The sequence below is a fragment of the Dendrobates tinctorius genome, unplaced genomic scaffold (genome assembly GCF_039654945.1).
Source record: "Dendrobates tinctorius isolate UK_male_01 unplaced genomic scaffold, ASM3965494v1 ptg000007l, whole genome shotgun sequence".
In the NCBI taxonomy this organism is placed as follows: domain Eukaryota; kingdom Metazoa; phylum Chordata; class Amphibia; order Anura; family Dendrobatidae; genus Dendrobates; species Dendrobates tinctorius.
The window spans coordinates 57,903,643-57,927,822 of NW_027361675.1; the positions used below are offsets into that span (position 1 = coordinate 57,903,643).

The following is a 24,180-nucleotide window of genomic DNA, read 5'->3' on the forward strand; positions in this document are numbered from 1 at the left end:
AAACTTCGAAACGCGTTGACAAACAAACCGCGTTTCTGGATACCAATTATCACTCATCCTTGATCCACCGGCGGTGCAAAATTAACCCTTTTTTCCCCATTTTTGGTTTATATTTTTATTAAGAACTCATTGATATCTTATGATTAGAAAACATTTAATGATACCAGTACCTTTCATTGGTAAGTTATATATATATATATATATATATATATATATATATATATATATATATTTTTTTTTTTAATTGGAGCACACTGATATCCTGTGATTAGGTAACCGTTCATTATAACAGTACCTTTAATTAGTAATTTAGATTTTTTTTTTAATTAGAAAAACAACTTAACGTATTTTTCCTGGCCCGCAGGTGTGTGGGACATATCTAATATTACAATAGTGCTCCATATACAGTTAAACTGTGCATGCAAAAATGATAAAAGATATGTTTAGCTCTGCCTCATCTTTTTATAGGGTTAAATATAGTCATCTTCAGGATTGATTTTTTTTTTTTTTTTTGCAGCGACATGGGTTTTCCATCCCATACTTTGGCTCGCAGTCCCAACTTTGTATGCAACCTGAGGCAGATGCCCCACTCCTAGAATTGGCATGCAGCATGATGCCTCATCTCTGGAGGCAGACATAGGTGGGATGAGTGATCTCACTGCTCCTCCTCTCTATACACGTGTGGCAGAACTTGTCCCCTTGTCATCCAGATGTGCAGGTCTGCTGAGGTATGAGCTGAGGATGATGAGATGTTAATAAAAGTTGTGGATGCCTCTTACCAGAGAGTACAGGAGACTGGAGCTGGAGGGAGGGCTGTGCCCCGAGCCCCCTCCTCTCTGGCCGGGAAGAGAAGACACAGCATCGCCCTGACCTCCCGTGAAGCAGAAGCCCTGGAGGATCAGGAGGTGGCACCTCAACCCAAGCACAGCCTCAGCTGTTACTTCCAGCATTGTGCATGTGGAGGAAGAAGAAGAAAACAGTGCACATCTCCTTGTCTCCCACCCAGTCTCCTGCCCCTCCTCTGTCTGGATGCATCTGTCACTGAGGAGGAGAACAGAAGACGAGAACCGAGCAGAAGAAGAGGACAAGAGGAGGGGGTCATCATCATCTCCACTGGAAGTTCCTCACTGATCCAAGGGATGCATCATGGAGTTCTGGAAGAGCAAGCAACAGTAACAAAGAGTTAAACCTTGGCTTGGAATACATCAGGTGGAAAAGCTCCATGATTTTGTTTAGGGAGGGGGGATGATTTAACCTCCACTCCTGATCAAAGCCTTCTCCTCTCCAGCTTTCTAGGCTGTGATCAGCCATTACTTTCCCTGGCAGCCTTATAGGAATTTCTGGGTTTGTGGATGTGTGTGCTGGAATCACACTATCTACTGTAGCCTGCACCAGAGAAGGAGCAATGTGCTGCCCAGGTTTCCATCCTTGAGTCTTTTTTTTTTCTTTCTGATTTTCTTCTTTTGCAGACCGTGGTGGGGTTTATTTTATTATTTATTCTGTATCAGGAGGGGAGGAGGTGGGGAAGGGGAGAGGGAGAGGGGTGGTTGCTGGTGTCTCTGCTGCTGCTGCTTCTGCTGCCTGTGCTGCTGCTGCTGCTGCTACTGCTGTGGGTGCAATGGATGGCCCACGGTGCAATGGCTATCGCAAGAAGAGGAGATCCAAATCCCAAAGGGATAGGGATATAAGGTCCAAAGGGGGATTAGGGCTTTCCAGGACCGGCTCTTTGCTTTCTTCCTCTGGATCTGAGAAAGAAGACAATGGGAACCCGACTGCTTCTTCCTTGTCCAGACCAAAGCCCCCTAGGAGAAAGAGGAAAGAGTCCTCCTCGGCTGAAGAAGACATCATTGATGGATTTGCAATGAGCAGCTTTGTGACTTTGGAAGCGCTGGAGGTAAGGGTGTGTGTGCATTGCTGTATGGGGGTTCATTTAAGGTCCTAATGTTTTGGAGTGTAGGGAGGAGGGCGAGGGGGAAGGCGGAGGTTGGACCCTTGTCACTGCAGATTGCATTTTAATCCTTTCGCTGCAAGCTTTGGGATGATGATGATGATGATGATGATGATGATAGAATGGGTAGTCAGAGCTGTCAGCTGCTCCTTCTCATCTCTCCAGCAGAAATGGGGTTAATAGCTACAGCCGAAATGGAAAAGAACTGTCTGTGTATAATGGATGGGGTGGGAGTCCTCATACCTGCCTGCCATTAACTGGTTAACTGCTCCAGTTTCACCACCCCAGTTGAATGTTCAGTTTTATTCATGGCTGTGTGTTTGATGACTATGATCTGGGAGTGGTGGAGTTAGCAGGGTATTGTTTAGAAGGACATGATGCTGCTAGATGACATTTGGATCCTGATCCATTGACTATACCGTGCATTTGGCATTCTGCTGCCCTGGCTGCTACACTGAGCTCTCATCCTTGCTGGAGGGGTTAATGAGCAAATCAAATCCTCCCTGCTGACGTCCTATATTAAAGGCTTGTTCTGCTATTGTCTGTGCAAAAGTGATTTTATACTGATCTCTTGCAAAACCTTGCTTTATTGATGACACTTGGGCACTTGCAGAGCTTTAGCAAGACAGGATAGATAGATAGATAGATAGATAGATAGATAGATAGATAGATATGGGATAGATAGATAGATATGGGATAGATAGATAGATAGATAGATAGATAGATAGATAGATAGATAGATTGATTTGTCCCAGGATGTATTGCCATAGATGTCAGTTGTTCTTGTGCTTGCTGATCATGACAGTCTGATGGAAACTCTTTCATTGTTTGGATTTTGATGTCCCTTTTCTGCATTAACCCTAAAATACCTCTGATCTGCAATGACATTAGTTTTACATCTGGTGTATGGTCCATGCATGCTGTAGGAGCTGAGCTCAGGTATGCTATGATGTCATTTCATTTCCTTCTACTTGTGGCTTTAAACAATCCAGGTTCATTGTTCAAGGTTATCTTACATCTGATATGCGTATGGGTGATATGGGCTTTTTTCTTTTATTGACACCACTGAGTATATTTAATGTAAGACAGCCATAGATTATAGCAACCAATATCCATGGTAGTTGACAATAATCCTTCTATTGATGGGGGGGTCAAACTAATTGGATTTGATCGGAAGGGATTCTTTAGACTATTAATCTTATATGTTTTACAAAATGAATTGATTCGATATTGTAATCCCGGGCTGCTCACAGCTATATGATGAGCGCGAGGCCCATGGTAATTTGCGGCTTGTGGATATACATTCCTTCCTTAGCAATGCTACAATTAATAGTTTTGTTTATGGGACCGTCAGCTAATCATAAATATTGGATGGTTGCACCTCTGGCTGGTTTACACACTGTCAGCACTCAAGTGTTGCAATATAATTAGTGAATCACTTTGCAATTGAAACTGTCTTTTCTTGGCAATAAATCATATTTTGTTTAGAAAGCAAATAGTATTCCATACTGTTGTTTGCCTTAGGAAATGTCCCAGAGCGGCTGCAGACATGGCTTGTTGTGGTTGACATTGGATGTGTTTTGCATTATGCTTTTGACCAAATTCTACTGGTAACACCAGCTGTTATTGTTATTTTGCCAGCGGAATAAACATCTGTGTGTAGGGTTCAGTACATGATTTAGTCCATCCACTTGTTGAGAAATGGATTCCAGACTGCTATGCCTGTGAGTGAAGAGAACATTTTTCATACTTGAGCTTTGTAGGATGTTTGGTGGGAAAGTTGCCAGAACACTCAACATCAAGTTTCATCAGTGATGTGACGATTTACTAGAAAGTGTATAGAAGTGGACCATAGCTGTGGCAGTTTCTTCAAGATTAGCTGGGAAACGTGTGTCACAATTGTTCACATTGGACGACACTTTGTAACTAAATAGTCTTCAATCAAGATGTATAAGGATCTTAAGGAGATCTTCTAAAATTAAAAATAAAACTTTAAGGTCCATAAATGAAATGAGATATAGATGAAGTTGGGATCAGTGGGGGTTTGCGAGCTTAGACCCTACCAATAGTTATATTGACTGCTCTCTTGAGCACCTTATCTCTTCAGCTTTGCTTAGAGATTTCAGGATCTCCAAGTTAGGCCACGTTCACACGTTCAGTATTTGGTCAGTATTTTACATCAGTATTTGTAAGCCAAAACCAGGAGTAGAACAATCAGAGGTAAAGTGTAATAGAAACACATCACCATATCTGTATTTATCACCCACTCCTGGTTTTGGCTTACAAATACTCACCAAATACTGAGCATGTGAGCGTGGCCTGATCCTGATTCCACAGTTCAGTGGTACCATTCATTCTTGTGATGTGTGGAGATTTCAACTCTTACAGATGTTATCTTCTTACAAGTCTCTTTGGCATGGGAGTTGCACTTCAACTGCAATAATATCAGTACACTCATTTCGTCATTTTCCAGTAACTTACAAAATGATTCTTTACCAGAGAAGACCATCGGCATTCAGAACATTTCACCTCTACACGGTTACCAATGAGTTTTACTCTGGGTTGCTTACACCAGAAAATACAACTCACCTTGATACTCCATAAATTAGACATTTTCACCCTTGACAACATAATTCATAGGTGTAAGGTAGTTGAAAGGATGAATGGCCGTAGTGTTCTCTACAATATTTGAGATTTCTTGAATCTTGGTTATTTTGTATTATTTCACCATCTGGCACGAATGAGTGTAAGGCTCAATCTTAAAAGAAAATTTTGCAAGCCTAAGCAAAACTCAAAGAATCAACGACTGATCCTTATGCTGAAGGTAAAGAGGTTGCTCAACCCAATTACAAATGTTTAATTAAGGGTTGTCCATGCTTGGGACAAAAGTCTGTAGTCACTTTATGTGACTGCAGTCTACGACATTTTTCTGGTATTACCATTGCAAGCGAGCAGTCACTTGCAATCATGTGCATATTTGCGATAAGGTGCTAACTAAACACATCCGGCTTGACTCAATAAAAATGAATGAAGAAAAGCCAAATCAGGTAATTTGGCATGTGAGCGCAAGTAGTATTCTGCACAGCGTAGTAACAGAATGACTACAGGCCTTTGTCCCGAGCCTGGACAACCCCTTTAAAAGCTTACAATGGTCCAAAATAACTAAAGAACTAATATTTTACCAATCCACTGCTGTTCCCATGCCAATGCTTACTTGGTTCCCCTAACTCTCTTCACCTGGCTCCAGAAATTGCTTGATTTACCGCAGTGGACCAGGGAAGTGTTGGCATATGCATAGGTGCAGCAGAGGATTAGTAAGGTTGGCATAACTTAGTATGATATTTTAGTTCATTGTAAGCTATGGGCAGAAATCTTTGCATATTTAAGTACAAGGGAATTATAACTAGTGTTACATTTTAATATACAGGTACTTCTCACAAAATTAGAATATCATCAAAAAGTTAATTTATTTCAGTTCTTCAATACATAAAGTGAATCTAATATTATATAGAATCATTACAAACAGAGTGATCCATTTCACGTGTTTATTTCTGTTATTGTTGATGATTATGGCTTACATTACATGTCTTTAATGCGTGATCTCTGGAATTTGCCATTTGTCATTTTCTATGTAGAATCCTTTGATATGATTTCCACATTATTAAAGTTATTACAGTGACTACATTCTGTCTATATTTGATGTGCTACACACCGTGGGATCCTACTCCATAGGTGCTCGTTATGTTCTGTATATTAAGCCTTTATAGCCATTATATGTCACCACAGGCATTAAAAATAAAATAATATTTTCCATAAAATCTACAATATTGGTTAATGAAGTGTTGCTTAATAACATAAATGTTAATTAATGCAGAAGGTAATGATGTGCAATGTAGTTTTTTGCATAATGTCAATGATCCCATAATGCAATCTAATCATTCAACCTATTCAAATATGCACAAAAGAAATCATAAGTGGCCATTTTACCCAATAAAATGTAAAATTAGCCATCTTGGGTTTGATATTATCATATCATTATTATCATATCTCTTAAAATAATATTGCTACGATGTAGTGAAAGGTCAATTGTGTGGTCATTTTGCAGATGGAATTTATCAATGTACAAACTTATTAATATATGGTTTTATTAACCCCACTTCACGTCCTATGCATGACATGCAAATGCCAAGTCTGGCTATAAATGCTTCTTCAATTTCTTGGCATATGTACAGTAAGCACATGGGAAAGCTTGTGTATAATAGCAAAGCTATGCATGTATATAAGCTTTGTCTGGTCCACAGGGGAACAGGTGAATCCGGCCCTGCACAAGGACCAAGACAACCAAAGGGCTGAAAGTAGCCGCACCATGCCCTCGCCTGCCGCCTACTTCTCAATGCCATATCTATCCACATCCTCAGGATTCAGACAGCGGTAAATCCATTGCTGGAAGACGGAGCCTCCGGCTCCTTCTTCCACCAATCAAAGTGAGAGACTGCAGATGCAATGAAGTAGCATCTGCTGAACAGAGAGTCAGTACACCAGAAACAGGTGCAGAGCACCAGGAGAATGGGAGTGAGGTGAGTATCTGTTGTTTTTTTTTCATATGTGTATGGGATGTTTGCAAGTATATAACAGGCAGTCTGGGAACCCATATATTACAGGCTTTGTGTGGGCTCATACTGTATATAGAGGGCTATGGGAGATCTTATACTGTACATTGGAGGCTATGTGGGGACTCACACTATATAAGGGTTTTGTGGGAGTCTCATTACTGTATACAGAGAGGCTACGTGGGGGCTCATACTGTATATAGTGGTTATGTGGGGGGCTCATACTGTATATAAAGGGACTATGTGGGTACTCATACTGTAATTAGGGGGCTGCGTGCAAGCATAAAGGAAGACATCAGCATACTTAATAATGCTCAATATTAAATTATAATATTAATATAAAATGATAATTATAATTGTGTTTAATATGCTAATGTTAATACTGAGCAGACGCAATTTCAGCCTATTGATTCTTCCTCCACAACAGTCACAGTCTCTAATACAGCCCCTCAGAAAAATTACGGTAAATGCCCACCCCTGATATAGCAGGTTAGGTGAATTTGTGAATGAGGGGCAGGTAATAAGGCATCTAGCCATGAGCCCCCTATATCAATATTACTAGTAGGTCTCTGGCACCCCAGAACTACTTTGCATTTGTAGATTGCAGTTGAGGCCTTGTGCATATAATAAAATATGTGATGGCAAGTCTGTTTTTTTTGGGGGGGTTGACCAAATTGCTTTTATTATTAGGAAATAATAATGTTTCTGCTGATACACAATTGCAGGGTTTGGCTGATAGTACAGTATAAGTGATAGTACAAGGCAGTAATGACAGAACAGAATGTAGCTAGCCATGTTCTTCTAGTACAAAAAATCCTCTTCCCTTTCCTGAAGAGTCAGAAAGATTAATATAATGTCAGAAGCCTACTCATCTCATTCCACATCAAATATCCTTGTACCTCATTTCTCCTCGTTCACTCAATTCATATTATTTGGCTGAAAATGAGCAAAAACTTTGATAAATTGGCTATACATTGATGCTCTGTCCCTGCACTGGCCTGTTCTTTCCACTAGTGCTTCATATCTTAGTACATTTGGTTCTTAGACTATGCTCACATGTAGCTTCTTTGTGGGGTTTTTTTTGCATTTTTTTAATGCAGATTGACATTTCAGAGATCTCATGCACACGTTTATTTTTTTTTTATTCTGACTGAATTTGAGAACTGCGGCGTTTTTTGAAATCTGCAGCATGTCAATTCTTTCAGCATTTTTGCAGCGTTTTTTTTCAACCATGGAAAGGAATGAGAACGTGAAATGTATAAAAACAACATACATTTTTGCAACATTTTTTGCTGAATTTTTGATGGATAAACTATCTTTGTATACAAAGTACACATGTAATCCGCACCCAAAAACAACACTGCAAAAAATGTCACAAAATGTGTTTTGAACGCAGCATCTTTACTGCCAAGAGAACAGGTTTTGGCTGCAGAAAAAAAAGCAGCAAAAACGCTGTGTGTGAATATAGCCTTAGAGGGATCATTTACTTAGATACTTTGGGATTGGTTATATCGTATCCTGAAACTAGATGATGGAAGCAACACACATTACCAGCACTTATGTATAGAAAGTGAGCAGAGAATGGACATACAACAGAGGTTCTTTGGTGCTTGGGTCTGTTGCTATTCGATTGCCCAGGGGTCTTCTCGTTAGGTCAAATTTATTCTAGTTTTTGTCCTTTTTTTCATGTTTTTTTCTGTATAATGTTTTTATTGTTTATCTCCTTTTTTACAATGACTCCTAATTGTGGCAAACAAATGTAGCACCAAATGTGTATGCCTGTGCAATAGTTGGTAACTACAGCTTCTATCAAAATTTACTTTCAAGTTCCTACTTAATAAGAACTGTCAGCTGCAGTCATACAATTACTATGTGCCTACAAGGTAAGTATCTTCTTTGTTCAAAGCTTTTGCCGCTATTGAGATGGCTGTAATAAATGCTTGCTATAATGTAATTTACCAGTGTAGAACACATAGTGTTTAGTTAAATGAACTGCATTAATATAAGCCGAAATCGTTAAATAGTAACAACCCTTATTTTTTCAGAAATCAATGGCACAAGTGGAAATAAGAAACTTTGTAATATATCTTATTAAATATATTCAATTAAAAAAGGCACGCAAAAGCCAATAAAAAATAATAAAAGTTATTCTTTGCATTTTACTTATTACTTACATTTTATTACACAACACATTGCAAATTCATACTTAGAGAAAAACAAGTGGGTGACCAAAGAGATAATAACTTAGTAATATGTAAAAGGAAATAGTCCTAATAAATATCCTTAAAGACGGTTCAATTCCAATAAATTATATATTTCTGAGTATCCCTATCCTTGGGCCCTCCCATATCAGTCTGTAAATGGAGGTACAAAACTATACAATGTGCATGTAAGCAAGTATAATCATGCTAGGAACATTATACAATCCATTCAATTCCATAACGCATTTCACACGCAGTTTATTAAAGAAAAATGCCTCTTTCCAATTTTTTGCCTTTAGAAGTTTATGGAGTGGGTATGAGAAGAAGCTCGGTGGAGCTTGAGGCTGAAGGTGCCACAACTTCTGGTTCCTGACTTATGAAGAGAATACAGTTTCTGAAAATGAAGGAAAATAGTCATAAAATGGCCAAAAATAGTGTTATTCCTCATGTAAACAGTGGACAGATTAGACTCAAAAGCCACCTAAAATTACAGGTATGCTTTATGGTCTCATGCAAATGACAGAATGGTGGATCTGTGTTGTATAGATCCATAATATCACACTGAAGTAAATCTATTGGCCCACACTGAACTGCTAGAAGCCTTTCATATGGAGCCATGAAGGTTTATAGGTTTTAATAATCCGTGAATATTAAAATGACATGTTGAAATGCCATATTGGTGAGTCATTCTTGAATTCGTACATTGACAAATAGAGTAACAATATGACAGAAAAAGGAGTGCTTACAACTTCATAATATGAAGAAGAAAATTCTCTGCATGCCACCATACAAGTTCTGTGCTCTCAACTTCACCACGTGTATGTGTAAGGAAGTGGAATTGTTGCCCACGTTCCCCCTCGAGAATTTGTTAAATGATGTTATGCATTATGGTGTTTGAAATACCTAATGAGTTATATTGCTGGTGATGGAGTTGTGTTCTGGTCAGCACTAGGTAGTTAACAGGAGTAGTTGCATTTAACAGTTGGGACTAGATGAGGGAGGAGGAGCTAACCGTGGGCACAATGGCCAATTTCTGGGTAGAATGTGCGATAGGGATGAGTCTGCAGTAGTAGCAGACCATAGGTCTGACTGAGAAGCAGAACCACATGCAGTGGGTGTCCTGTGGTAAGAGAGAGATGACCTATCGGATAGTAAGATCCTACAGAGTGAGTCACAGTCTGGAGTCGGTCCAGAATGAAAAAGAGGAAAGTAATAAGTATCGGGGCCTGGGACAGGAAGCCTAGCAGGATGGTACGGAGTTGCCAGTCAGTTGGGTAACGGGACGTAGAAGGAAGTATAAGCGAGGTGAAGAGATAATGCCCCATGTGGTGGACCAGAGGCATCAAAAAAGCAGAAACCTAAGTAGCAGTTATATTGGCATAGAAAGATCCCCTAAGGGGACAAGGATGCAGAACCATGGGAAGAAGTATAGGACTCTTGCTTGCTGGATTTAAGTGCTGTTATTGGGGGTGAGGAGGCTCCTGGGACAGTGTGCTAAGCTGTGTTGAGGCAGAAGAGCTAAGTGAAGTGAAAAGCGAGAGTGACTCCAGGAAAGGGAGAAAGAAGTGTGTGATATTGTTCCATGTAATTACAGAAATGTCCATGAAGATGAATGCCTACTATCTGATGTACATAGTTCCTCAGAAGTTATTGTTTAATAAAAATACATTTATTTATGAACTATGGCCTGTCTCATTGAACTCTGCAACAACTAGTCCTGGGCGGCTGAAAACAATGACACCATTCGGTTTGTAAGGGCATATTGCAATCACATCTAAAGTCCACACACCCAGTCAGACCCCCATTTGCCGGTAGCATGCCGGGGCATGAAGCACGAGTACCTAGCCTACAGCTACAGCTCCTTGCCATGTTGCATATGGCGCTTTCATCCAGTTGAAACAGTTCATTTTTATAAGGTTTTGATCTATTATATTTATCCAAAATAAATAGTGGAAAAGGTGTAAAATAAAAACTGCAAGGAAAAATTGCTAGTAGTGAGAGTATATTTGGGAACCATTTCACATAGTTCCTCATTGCTTTTAAGCTGTATGTATGAAGAGATGCAAATGGCCTCTATATGTATTCTTTGTGGCCCTAGTACTTGGAATGATGTCCATAGGTCTGAGTGGAAAGATCCCTACCATCAGTCTAACTGCTCTTACTATTTCAACCTCAGAACAAATATTCTTTTTGGACAGCCCTGCATTGTAATTTATTGTAAGTGCCTAGCATCTAATCTTTTGATTGCTAATTCTATAAACTGCACCTTTTATTATCCGCTGTGCTCTAATTATTGACTTTTGTACACAGAACTGTGCTGTTCATTAATAGTTATGGGATTTCTCTTAATTTTAAGGAAATTAGTTAAATACATAAAATATTTTACTTACTGGGTGTTCTAATGTTATTACTAGGAAGCAAAATTCTCATTAGAAAATCAGATAAATAACTACAGATTCAATCCCCAGTAGGTATCTTACAAATGTTTGACAACTATGTGATTTATCATTGATCAGTTCTAAAAAAAAAGTACACATACATGTGTAATGTATTTCATTAGCCTTTTTATGAGAACAGCTGTAGACTAACCAAACTGTAAGGATTTTCAATTTTATTATTTACTTGCACAGATGTACAAATCGGTTCAAATCAAATTAAGGCTGTATCGAATTTTTATTAAAAAATAGATTCTCTTTAATCTGAATTTTTTGTGATTTGTTTTGTGTAAATTCAGAAAAATGGCTGGTCATCATTTGATCTGTAAAGGGCCAGGAGAGGGGTTAAAAAAAAAATACTCGCTTTGTCAGTCCTCTGTCCCACTGTCACAACCCCCTGCCCGGTACTTCACAAAACTCCTTCTGGCCTCTTCTTTCCTTTGATGCATTGTGACGTAAGAAGCATTCTCAGCACCAGAAGCCCCGGGGCAGATTGAAGCTGTCAAAAGAGGTCGTTGCTCGTCAAAGGAAAGAAGAAACTGGATGGAGCTTTGTGTTGGACTGGGACAGGAGCAGAAATGAATTATTTATTTACCCTACATTTATCATGCTCTAAGGCGGGGGTCCCCAACCTTTCTTAACTTTAGAGCCAAATTCAGCCCTGAACGATGGTCAAGACTTACATCCAGCTCGCTTGCCCTCCCCAACAGTAATGACAATTTAATGACAGACAAATATTCCACAAAAAGCACCTTGTGCCACCCTCTGTTATAAGAAGTATACTTATATCCAAAAGTTTCCACTTTACCCCATTCAGAATTCTCCTATGAAACACTTCCATACTATCGCATCCAGCTTCAACACCATTCTAACTAATAGTATAATCCTATCTCCAGCTTACCATATTTAGGCTGGTTTCACATTAGCATTTTTTTGCGCAGCACTTTGTGCGCGTCCATGTGCATGCGTCATGCGCACCTATGTTTAACATGGCTTCCACATGGTCTTGCATTTGCACGCGTTCATATGTGTTTTCGTGCCCGTGCGTTTTTTCATGGTGTGTGCCTAGGCGCTCCAGACCCAACCTGTTGCATTTTTTGGTGCGACCAAAAGTCGTCAAAAAATCGCATGCGCACACTTGTGCATGGAATGCGACAAAATAACGCATTACAGTCTATGGGAACGCAGGCGTGCACTTGGACATGCGTACGGCTGCGTTTGCAAATGCATGCGTTTTAAGAGTTAACATGGAAAGAAAAGGGTTAAAACGCATGCGCCTAAAACCGTAAACGCATGCAAAAACGCATGATGCATTTTCTAATGCGTTTTTATTGCGCACGAAGCGCAGCTCAAAAAAACGCTAATGTAAAGGTAGCCTTATACTCCCATCCTTCTCCACCCCAACTGTATATACGCATCCATAGCTGCTCTTCTTTGTAGGGCAAATCACAAAAGTCACCATCTGGACACCTGCTATTCATAGCTGTTTTCTAGACCCTGTGCTAATGCACCAAGATGACAGATACACGCGAGCCAAAGATTATGGTCCCCCAAGCCACATGTGGCTTCCAAGCTACAGGTTGGGGACCCCTACTCTAGGGTCTGTAGATACCCTTGTACATAATAAGGAACATTGAATTTGCATTGAAAATCTTGGATGTACTGTAGAAATAGAATTTCCTGGTCAAATTTAAGCAAACTGCAAATTTGAATTTTGTCACATTTACTAGTGTGCATGCAATGCTACCAGACAGAGGAGCGTTGCAAATAAATAAATGTCCTTGTCAAACTAAAGGTAAACTTTCATACAGTATCCAGCACAAAGTACATTTTAATTAATCGATCTTGGAATAAAAATAAGTTCCACAATTGCATGTGCTTAAAAAAATGTTCCTGTGCTGAGATAATCTTATAAATGTGCCCCTGCTATGTCCAATGTAATGGCTGTGTCTGACCATGCAGGAACATGATCTGATCATACCACAGCTCCTGGGCAGGGGAGAAAGGAAAAGAGTATACAGACATTACTGCATGGGGTCACATCTCAATCTTTCTTTCTGCTAAAACTTTTTTTTAAATCAGACAATGAAATGTTTTACCTCACAGAAAGAATCATTTGTTATCCCATGCTGTCGTGTCTGTATATTCTCTTTTCCTTCCTCCCCTGCCCAGGAGCTGTGGTATGATCAGATTATGTTCCCGCATGGTCAGACACAGCCATTACACAGTAAATAGCAGGTGCACATTTATAAGATTATCTCAGCACAGGAACATTATTTTTAAACACATCCAATTGTGGGACTTATTATTATTCAAATATCGATTGATTAAAATATTGATTAAAATTAACTTTTGGAGTAAATTCATTCTTCTGACTTGTTGAGCAGCCAGCACCTTATCAACATTTTGGCTTCAATATTTATAGATGATTCCTTTTAGCTACCAGGGAATGTGTATGGAGTCAAGTACTGATTGTATTAGCAAATCTCCACTTTGGCTAGTTGAGCGATGCGAAGCTTTGTGGGATGATGTGTAGGAATTGTCCTGCTGAGGATGTGCCTGAAAACAAGCAGAATTGTGATTGCAGCTCTGGGCTATGCTGCAAGCTGTAAATCAGAATAGCAAAAAATAGTAGAAAAGAGCTGCACTCACCGGGTAGTCTAGTCAAGGCTTTATTATAAAAGCATATCAGCGGGAGAACGGGTGCAAAAAGGAGATAGCCAAGGATGATCATTTTGCAATGGGCAAAGGCGCTTCCACAGGTTGTAACCTGTGGAAGCGCCTTTTTTGTAGCGCGAAACGATCGTTGTTGTTATCTCCTTTTTGCACCCGTTCTCCCACTGTTATGCTTTTATAATAAAGCCTTGACTACACTACCCGGTGAGTGCCGCTCTTTTCTACTATTTTTTGCTATGTGGATTAGCTTATTTTCTATGAATGTGCACCTAAGGGTTAAACAGTTGTATTGCCGGCTGCGTCTCTTTTATACATGTATGATGGTTCGGATGTGTGGACTATTGTGATGGTGCTCGCCTTCTATTTCTGGACTTTGTAAATCAGAATACATACGCAATATGTAACTCCAATGTAATGTATTTGCAAAGTTATCTATCTTTTATATAGACTGCATATACATTGCATAATTGCGATAGAAGTTGGAAATGTCCTTTAGTCTTTAAAAATTCAACTTTTATTTATGCATTTAGTTCATTTATGAATTTTACAGTATATTGTTTTTCGTTTATTAATCCCTTTGGAGAGGTTTAAGAGGATTATTTCTGATCCATAATGCTTGACGCTTGCTTAATGTATGAAGTCATCTAGGGAGAACGTTATGGTGTGATTTTTTTTTTTAGCATTATGTAAAGTTTCCATTAGTTCGTGCATATTTCCTAAAGGTTACCTAAGAGATAATCGTGTATTATTATTACTAAGCTATTAAAGAAAGACTATGCATACCATAAATAGCTTAGACACATAACGCTTTACTATTAACATATAAAAGAATTTAAAACCTATGTATATGGAGATGCAATCATACACATATCAAGCAAGAAATAAGTGGTTATCCTTGCATTAATCCTATGAATTAAAATATATCTGCAAAATGACTCCAAAATACAGAAATATACAGTATATAGTGCTATAGGACAGAGAAAAAAGGATAAAAATTCCATTAAAATGGTGTATGTTCCTAATATATAGATTATTTTCTCCAATTCTGCAATGTCACAAGTCATAGAGGTAAATACTGTATAGAGGGAAAAATTAGCATATAAATTAGCAAGTTATAGAAAATTAATTGAATTAATAATAAAAATATGACACTATGTACAGATATTCAATAAAGTACAAGAGTTTCTAAAAAGATAGTATGTAAAAAGTGACTGCAAAAGAGTGCTAAATATAATATGCTGCCTGTATTGGTATAAATGCCTGTCTCATCCATAAGCGTACAGTGGGTGAACCAGTCCTGATGAATCTACAAGAGAGACCACACAGGGACATAAAATATGAAACAGAAAACAAAGGGAGACTGTAGCATATAAACCACATAACCTCATATTTTCTCTGGATGTGCGCTTCGCCATCACTTCATCAGGGGGCAGCTTAAACTACTGTCTTTTATAATCCTTTTTGTGACGCAGCAGCGATATTGCTAGCGATCTTGCTTAGTGTGACGTTGGCTATCACTGATCGTGCGAGAACGTCCTGGGCTGTTTCTCATCGGCCGCTTCCTGCTGGCGCTGACGAGCGCCGCGTGGATGCGAGCGGGAGGACGTCTTCATCGCCGCGTCTGACAGGTAATTAACGACCGCCGACCACTGCTACGTCACTGGTGAGATCTGCCTGTTTGGCAGCTCACTAGTGACCATTTAGCGATGCACCAGCGATCCTGACCGGGTCGTATCGTTGTCGGATCGCTGGTGCATCGCTAAATGTGACAGTACCCTAAGCCAAAATCCTTCTGGGAAAGCGTCTTGTGGACAGATGAGACCAAGATAGAGCTTTTTGGTAAAGCAAATTATTCTACTGTATACCAAAAAATGTGTTCTCAGAGTGATGAATGAATCCGCATGGGTGCTGCCCCACAGCTGAAATAGAAATGCTGTCAAGGGGATTAAAGTTAATTTTCTCCCCAAAGAGTTCAGCTAAAATTGCAATTAACAGGTGGTAATTTATGTTTATATTGTATATTACAAATTAAAATCTGTTTAGACATATTGAGAGAACCATGTTTTTTTTCTCTTTCTTTGATCAATGACAATGATTGAAGAGTATGGATTGGTTAGGTTCTCAAAGCTCCCATCTGTCTGGGTGGATTTCTTTCTGCATTACCTATGTTATTCTGCATTAATTGTCTTTGCTGAAAACAGCTTTTCCTGGTTTATAGAGAAAAGCACTAAATTTCTGTGTCACTTCATTGAGTTGTATAAGACGGTGACTGCATAGCTGACATATGAGCTCCCTGTCACCTGCAGTTCTGTACCGCATTAGTCTGGCTTCATGGCAGGCTATGTTAGAAACACTTTTTAGCCATAGTATAAAGATAAAGCTATTTACACCTTTATTTGTCTGGCATCTGTGCTACAACCTGAAAATATGACTTAATATTGCTGGAAAGTAGGTTTTGACCTTTACAATTCTATGAAACAGCTCTGTTATACTGCTATTACCAACCCCGGTAATTTATATTCTTGTCCAGAAATATCCTTGCAATATCTAGAATTAAAGGATTTGTTTGCAATAGAACAGCCTGAACAGCCATATACTCCAGTGAAGCAGTGTGAACCTGCATGAATATTGCCAGAGAGCATCTTCATTACATGCTAAATCTACTTTATATAAGATCATCAATACTGGAATGGGGGAATATTGTCAAACAAGATCTTACAACACCTGACAGGTATAATACAGATCAATAATAATTATCTTTGATGGCAACGTCTGCCGCTTTGTAATCAGCATAAAAAAGATACTGTGGTGCAGAATTTCTCTTCCGGCTTTGTCTTTGTCATCTAATTAAAAATATATATCCGGTTAAGTATTGGCTAAAAATATGTTTCATCTACATGATTATTCGAAAAAAGCCTGTACATAAATTGAAGGTATTGTATACCAGTTTATCTATCTATCTATCTACAGTTAGGGCTGAAAGTGTTGACACCCTTGGAATTGTTCTAGAAAATGAAGTATTTTTCCCAGAAAATTGCACAAGTTTATTTCCTATGTGTGTATTTTGGAACAACACAAAAAAAAGATATAAAGGCAGATTGGACATAATTTCACACAAAACTCCAAAAATGGACTGGACAAAATTGTTGGGACCTTTCCAAAATTGAGGGTAAACAACGTTGTTTCAAGCTTTTCATGCTTGTTCAAACTCTCCTGTAGAAAGCAACAGTTTTGTTCAATATGGAAATCATACCAGGAACAGATAAAAAGGGGAGACGTTGACTCAATCTTTGCATTGTGTCTGTGTGTGCCACACTTAGCATGGAGAACAGAGAGAGGAGAAGAGAACCTTCTGAGGGTTTGAGAACCAAAATTGTTAAAAAAAAATCAGCAATCTCAAGATTGCAAGACCATCTCCAGAGATCTTGATGTCCCTTTGCCAAGTGTACAACATAATCAAGGAATCTACACCCCATGTCACTGGAGCTAATCTCCTTGGACATGGACAGCAGAGAAAAGTTAATGAAAGGTTGCAAGGCAGGATAGTCCGGATGGTGGATAAGCAGCCCCAATCAAGTTCAAAAGAAATTCAAGCTGTTCTGCAGGCTCAGGGTGCATCAGGGTCAGTGCAAACTATCCGTCGACATCTGGATCAAATGAAATGCATTGGCAGAAGGCACAGGAGAACCCAACTGCTGACACAGAGACATAAAAAAGCTAGATTGCAGCTCTTGAAAATGTACGTGACTAAATGCCCCATCACACTAAGCGAGATCGCTAGCGATATCGCTTAAGCGTCACCGATTTTGTGACGCAGCAGCGATATTGCTAGCGATCTTGCTTAGTGTGACGCTGGCTATCACTGATCGTGCAAGAACGTCCTGGGCTGTTTCTCATCGGCCGCTTCCTGCTGGCGCCGACGAGCGCCGCGTGGATGCGAGCGGGAGGACGTCTTCATCGCCGCGTCTGACAGGTAAGTAACTACCGCCGACCACTGCTACGTCACTGGTGAGATCTGCCTGTGTGGCAGCTCACTAGTGACCATTTAGTGATGCACCAGCGATCCTGACCGGGTCGTATCGTTGTCGGATCGCTGGTGCATCGCTAAATGTGACAGTACCCTAAGCCAAAATCCTTCTGGGAAAGCGTCTTGTGGACAGATGAGACCAAGATAGAGCTTTTTGGTAAAGCAAATTATTCTACTGTATACCAAAAAATGTTCTCAGAGTGATGAATGAATCCGCATGGGTGCTGCCCCACAGCTGAAATAGAAATGCTGTCAAGGGGATTAAAGTTAATTTTCTACCCAAAGAGTTCAGCTAAGTGCGGGCACCGGGCAGGTTAATAAAGCTATTAACCTACAGATTAACCCCATATCTTCAGGTTAATAGAGATTTTTCTGGTGACAGGTTCCATTTAATCCTCCCTTGAAATACAAGTTTTCCATATCAATTATCTGGTATCGTTTTCTCTTATCTGTTATTTGTATGTACTGGTGACCCCCATACTTATAACCCTGATGTTATCAGCTTGGAGGTTGTCTGAATAGTGGTCAATCACTTTTACAGAAATATATGCTTTTACCTTGTGAAAAGATGTTTAAGCAGAGGACATACAGACCAAAAAATGACATTATATACCTTGGTTTAACTTGATGTGAGAGATATTAACAACTTCACCTTGTAACTGTGGTTTAATATGGTTTAATAATCTGATGATTCCATTATTAGCTTAGGCCTGTATTCTATAGATGTTATATTTCATTGAACACTGGCAGTCTTGTCATAAAGGCAGCAAATGATAACACACAGCAGAGTTTATAGGAGATTACACATCCTTTTCTGACATTTACACTTCTACTTTGGGAGGAAAAACACTGGACTGTGATGGGAAAATTACCAGATCATGCTTGCTCATCTCCGCAGTTGTCCTCCGCGTTGGATAAGAAGTAACTGCTGAAGAACAGTGGGCCTTGCAGGGAGCTGTGTTTATGTACGGTGTCAGTTTGTTTGCTGTCTAACTTGGCGGTAAGCCATCGAGAAATCTGTGAGAGAACTGCAGACTTATACGATCATCGTATCATGATGTGGGGGCTGGAGAGCATTCGTGTATGTAACGTAACATAATACACATGAGTAGGATAGATAAAAGGGAAGATGCGTCTATGGTCATTATTTTTTTTAACTATTAAGATAAAAAAAATCTGCATTTTATAAATTACAAATATAAAATATATATGTCAGGCTTCCAAATTCCCTCTTGCCAATCAAGTCTTAAATTGAAAGATAAAATTTTGTCTACAGATGAGCAAATTGCCCGATATTAGTTCCAGGCAGATTAGATCAATTTGGCCAATAGATTTGATTCTGTCTCAATAACTTCTGGTTGTGTCAAAAATGCCTTGATTGCTATAAAAAGACATTTATTATGCTCCGAGATCTCTCCAGACACTGAAGCATAATACATAAATGGTAGGGAAGTGGTTAAAAATAAAAATACACCTACTTAAAATGTCCTCTAGCCTGACTCCTTACACAACTTTTACCGCAGCTCCTTTGATCCTCCATGGCGGCTCCTGGTTCTTTTGGAGCTACATAAGTTCCATACATATATGTGGGCGGTAATGCTCATCATTGAGAACCAAAGATCTGCATGGAGGACAGTGGACCAGCTGGTGGCAGAGGTGTCATGAGGATTCAGGTGAGAACTTTGGGCATGTGAGAATGTGTTTTTAATGTGTTAAAAGGCCCTCAAAAGAATCCAACAAAATGGCAGCTGGATTATTCAAAATTTTTGGATTTGCCAAAATGATACCTTTTGCTGAAAATTATAAAAAAAACTGATTTGTTAATGATTTATTCGCCCAGCTCTAATTCTGGCTGTCTTTATTAGGAAAAATAATTACAGTGTCCTTTGTTTCCAATCTCTGGTGCTAAAATTCTGTCCCAAGCAAAGAAAATTGTTCCCAAAGCGCCAACCATACATGATAATACCGTAAGAACACCCAACCAATTGAAGAGCTTATTTATATGTAGAAGAAAAACGATCAAATTTTTATAGTTTTCGTATTTTTGTTCTTTAATTGTAATTTTGAGATGTAATGCTGTCAAGCATCGGTTTATAGCACAATGTTTCTAAACATTGACAGCAGTGTGTATGGTCGAGAACGGTGGTAGAGATTTTAATTAAATCAGGGAGACATGCCAATTCACTGTGCGTTGGCCAACTAACATTAAGATTATGCTTCATATCATGTTCTGTCCTCCTACATCTTTCAATAAAATATCGGACTGTAGAATTGATACAAGCTTATAAGCCTGAAAAGGCAGGACATAATTTTCCTTTTGATATGCTAGTTTAGTTCTTGCAGTTGAAGCTTTTTTGCTAGAATACAGAGCACCTGATTGTAAAAAGTATATGGATATTATCCACCTCTTATTTTATATGTTCACTGGGTCATATATACTGTATCTATTATGTCATATTCACCAGTAAGAACCTTTGGCACCTAATGATTTCCTGCTGTATAAATTGTGCAATTTGTATTTTATTATAGGAGAGAAATACTGTATATCTCTTAGCCATGAGGTATAGAAGACATCAAGCTAAAGCAAAAGTTGGATCACTGGCCTTAAAAATAATGAGTCTTTCTTATAGTGGAAGGATCCTGTTTCTATATTAGAAGCATATGTTGGTCGGCTTGGTTTATGCTTATGTTTAACACTTTATATTTTCAAGAACCTGGAGAGACACTAGGGAGATACCAGACATACTCTATGAAGGATACTACATGTCCAACAAAACTTGCCACACACTAGATAAAGTTGACAGAACCCAACTATTTTGATATGATCAGCCAACGATCCAGTAGTTATGGTGGCAACATCTGTAACAATAAGGATCTGCCAAATTGGGTTTTTATTTCCCAATCCTATAGATTCCTTAAAATTGACCTGTCAAAATTGTCAGGCAGCAGCTCATTCTCCAATCCCCACTGAAAACCCATGCATGCTCGGCCAAAATAGCGTAATACTTTTGCTACAATTCTAGTTGTGCACCATTACATGCACCAACACAGTTCACTACACTGATGTAGAAGCACACTAAGGCGCAAGAGTTGTGTTCTACAAATTCAAAGTTAATAAGTATGGCCATTTTTTCTTCTTAGTTATTATTGCCTACTGTGATGCATTAGACTATTCTTTGTGACTTAGGAATAAAGTAGTAGTGTCTTGTGTGTCTTCAGGGATGGTAACCTGTTCATTATTCCTCATTATTTGTTGGTTACTGGTCATTTATATCTCTCCACGTTGATTCTTCTGGTGAGCTGGATCTTCTCACAGTATGTCTACAATAAACTTCAGTCATATCAGGCATTCTCCAAGTAGGAACATTGATCCAGGTTGGAGATCTTGAAGGTCTACCAAGCTGGAGGCAGTCGGTGTTAAAAGGTAAATTGGTATTTACAGTACAGTAAATGGTGATTTAATAACACCGAGGTGCTTAGTTTAAATTAGTCAAGAGCAACATCTGCATGGTGATTGTTAATTCTCCCTTTATGTATATTGATTTCATCGGGGTTCTCCAGTTTCTTCCCACTTTCAAAAACAAGTTGATTGGTTAAAGAGGTCATCCATCCCTGGTGAAATCTTTGGTAAGTGTTGCATCTTGCTGAATCCTAACTGAGCGTAATGCACCCACCATTACGATTCAACTTGACTTGCCGGTTCCAGTGGTCATCATATTAATCAAAGTATGCTGTTTGTTTACTTGCGATCACTTGCTGATCAGAGTCTTCCAATAAAACACTGTACGACAAGACTCAGATTGTAGTCAAGTGCCCGCAAGCATGCAAATCGTATACTTAGTCACATCATGACTGCTGGACCTGGCAAGCAGAGCTGAATCCTAACTGTGTGTAATACACACATGAAGACTAGAGTCTCACAATAGAACATTGAGAGACAAGGCTGCAAATAGCATACGTTGAAACACGTGATGACCACTGGAGCCGACCACAAGTACTGTGTGTACTATACACTTTCAGGATTCGACAAGCTGTAGCACTTGGTAAAAATGTCATCAATAGTGGACAATCCCCTTTCATAGTTTTACTATATAATTAGCCTTGTTCTGTGCTATAGGGAAATTAACTTTGAGTGCCAATAGGCACAGGGACTTATGTAAGTGATAAAGGAACATTTAGGCATATGATAAAGAAAATAAAGTAAATAATAGATAGTGGTTAGTATTCTTTTTTATGTACATTTAAACTCATTTGCTGGTAGAAAAATTCATAAAAATTCCCAGTTAGTGTTGGTCTGAGCCTTGTTTAAATACAGCACTTTCTTGCAGCATATTGCGCCGTGGGGAATTCTATTTAAATGAACTTAAGTTATTAAAATTTAAACCACTTCATTCAATTAACACCATCACATATAAAACACACAAGGAGAAGAACATTGCCATTAAGGAAACAGTTCCAGACAGGCCATAAAAGTAACACATTGTTATTTATGTCAACATTAAAAAGCAAATATATATTTTGCAATTAATGCTAAAGTAAGTGGAGATTCTTTAGAAGAGATTTCCAAACGTCATAGGTTATAAGTAGCTCCAAATAAGAAGCATATAATCCTGTGAACGTACAATAAGAGGTTGGAAAATGACACAAGTACGTCAAATTCATCTTTCTGTATATTTCATGGGATTAACCCAGTGATCGAAAAAAATAAATGAAATAGTTACATTATTTTGTACTGATAGCTTCCTATCTGTACCCATATGAAGCAACTATTAAATCATGTGGTTATTTTTCCCTGTATAAGAAGGTCACTATATGTTGCCATTTTAGCATCCACATTATAGCTACACCTTTGATCTAAGTTCAATTTATGTGTTTGCAATACAAAGGTTATTACTTGGCCATTTTACTTCTGCATTAGATTATAGTTTTAAACGGAATCTGTCAGAAGGATCTACCCTCTTATACCGCCTTCATGGGCATAGAAAATTGAATTATCTCATACTGTACGTTGATATCTGGGATCTGATGATATATTGCAGAGAAATCTATGTTTTTCCTAATATGTAAATGATTTGTTAAGATCTTTGGGTGGGACAGAGATTTTCCTTAGAGTCTGCCTCCAGAGCTTATTTTAATGCTTGGCAATGCCTCTTTATTGATCCCCTTGCTGCATGTGTGACAACAAGTTCCATTCATGAGCGTTCGGGCGTGTAAAGATCGTCATTGTCCTCTCTTCTATGCAGTGTTTTGTCTATCTGCATCTACTGGATGCAGATCCCTCCTGTGCATCTCTGCCCACACATGCAGAAGGGGGTTGAAGACATTATCTGCAGAACACGGTCCATCTGAGCACACCCGAGATTATATGAACAGGCACTGTTGTCACAGATAGAGCCAGAGAATTAATTTATAAACAGAGGCTTTGCTAACCATTAAAATAAGATCTGGAGGCAGACTCTTGGGAAGTGCTCAGTCTCACCCAGAGATCTTCACAACTCATTTACATTCTTAAGAAAAATGTGGATTTCTCTGTAACAAGAGATTGGATCTCAGATACTAAAGTATCTTTTTATGCAGTTTCCTTTGACCTACATACCCATATAGACGGTGTAGGATGGTTGATGTTACCAACAGATTCCCTTTAAATTTGAACCTGACAATTTACCATTATATTAGGGTACACAATTTTTGAGTATACCGATATACTGTATATACTCAGGGTTGGACTGGCCCACCAGAGAACCGGAGAATCCTCCGGTGTGCCCTGGCTTCTTCTTCAGGAGATTTCATAGTTCAAACCTTGCAGTTATTTTGGGGCTCATCAGTGTGGGAGGAAGTTGGGCCCCCAGAATCAAATCCTCCGGTGGGCCCAATGTTCTTCAGTCTGACACTATACTGTAAAGATAAGGTAAAATTGCTCTTTGAGGTAAAGTGGTACATCTTGGGTAAAATAATGAAACTGTATATTGTGAGCTCTTTGAGCACATAGGATTTAAATGTGCCTGTTACTGGATGAGACCGGGAACTATTGTAAATGAGATTTAGCTCTCAAAGACAAGCATGTATTTGTCGGATAAATTTGGTGCTAATTTTTCACCTGGGAGTATCGCAATGTCAAACCCTTAGTGATAATGAGATGGAAGCACTTTTGAAAGGAGTTCTTTCCCTCTCATTTATAACAATGAATGAACTTGTAATGTAATATAAAACCTGTTCTTTAGAAGGGAAAAAATAATTTTGTGCCTAAACTGCAGGTTTCAGAGCGTTGGTTTAATGCTTTCTT

The 24,180-nt window shown here is 38.9% G+C and overlaps 1 protein-coding gene across 5 annotated transcripts in view; it reads left to right on the top strand.

Annotated features, from left to right (window-relative positions):
• Positions 1-1,539: 1,539 nt before the first annotated feature.
• Positions 1,540-24,180, top strand: part of AUTS2 (activator of transcription and developmental regulator AUTS2) — a 2,002,816-nt gene continuing 1,980,175 nt past the window's right edge. For 3 of the 5 annotated variants that reach the window (XM_073574990.1, XM_073575017.1, XM_073575008.1), the window contains exon 1: positions 1,541-1,894. In XM_073574990.1, coding sequence (XP_073431091.1) covers positions 1,619-1,894 — 276 coding nt within the window. In that variant the 5' untranslated portion in view covers positions 1,541-1,618. Of the gene's footprint in view, positions 1,895-24,180 lie in introns of all 5 variants that reach the window. The other 2 variants (XM_073575027.1, XM_073574999.1) reach the window with 1 other exon arrangement.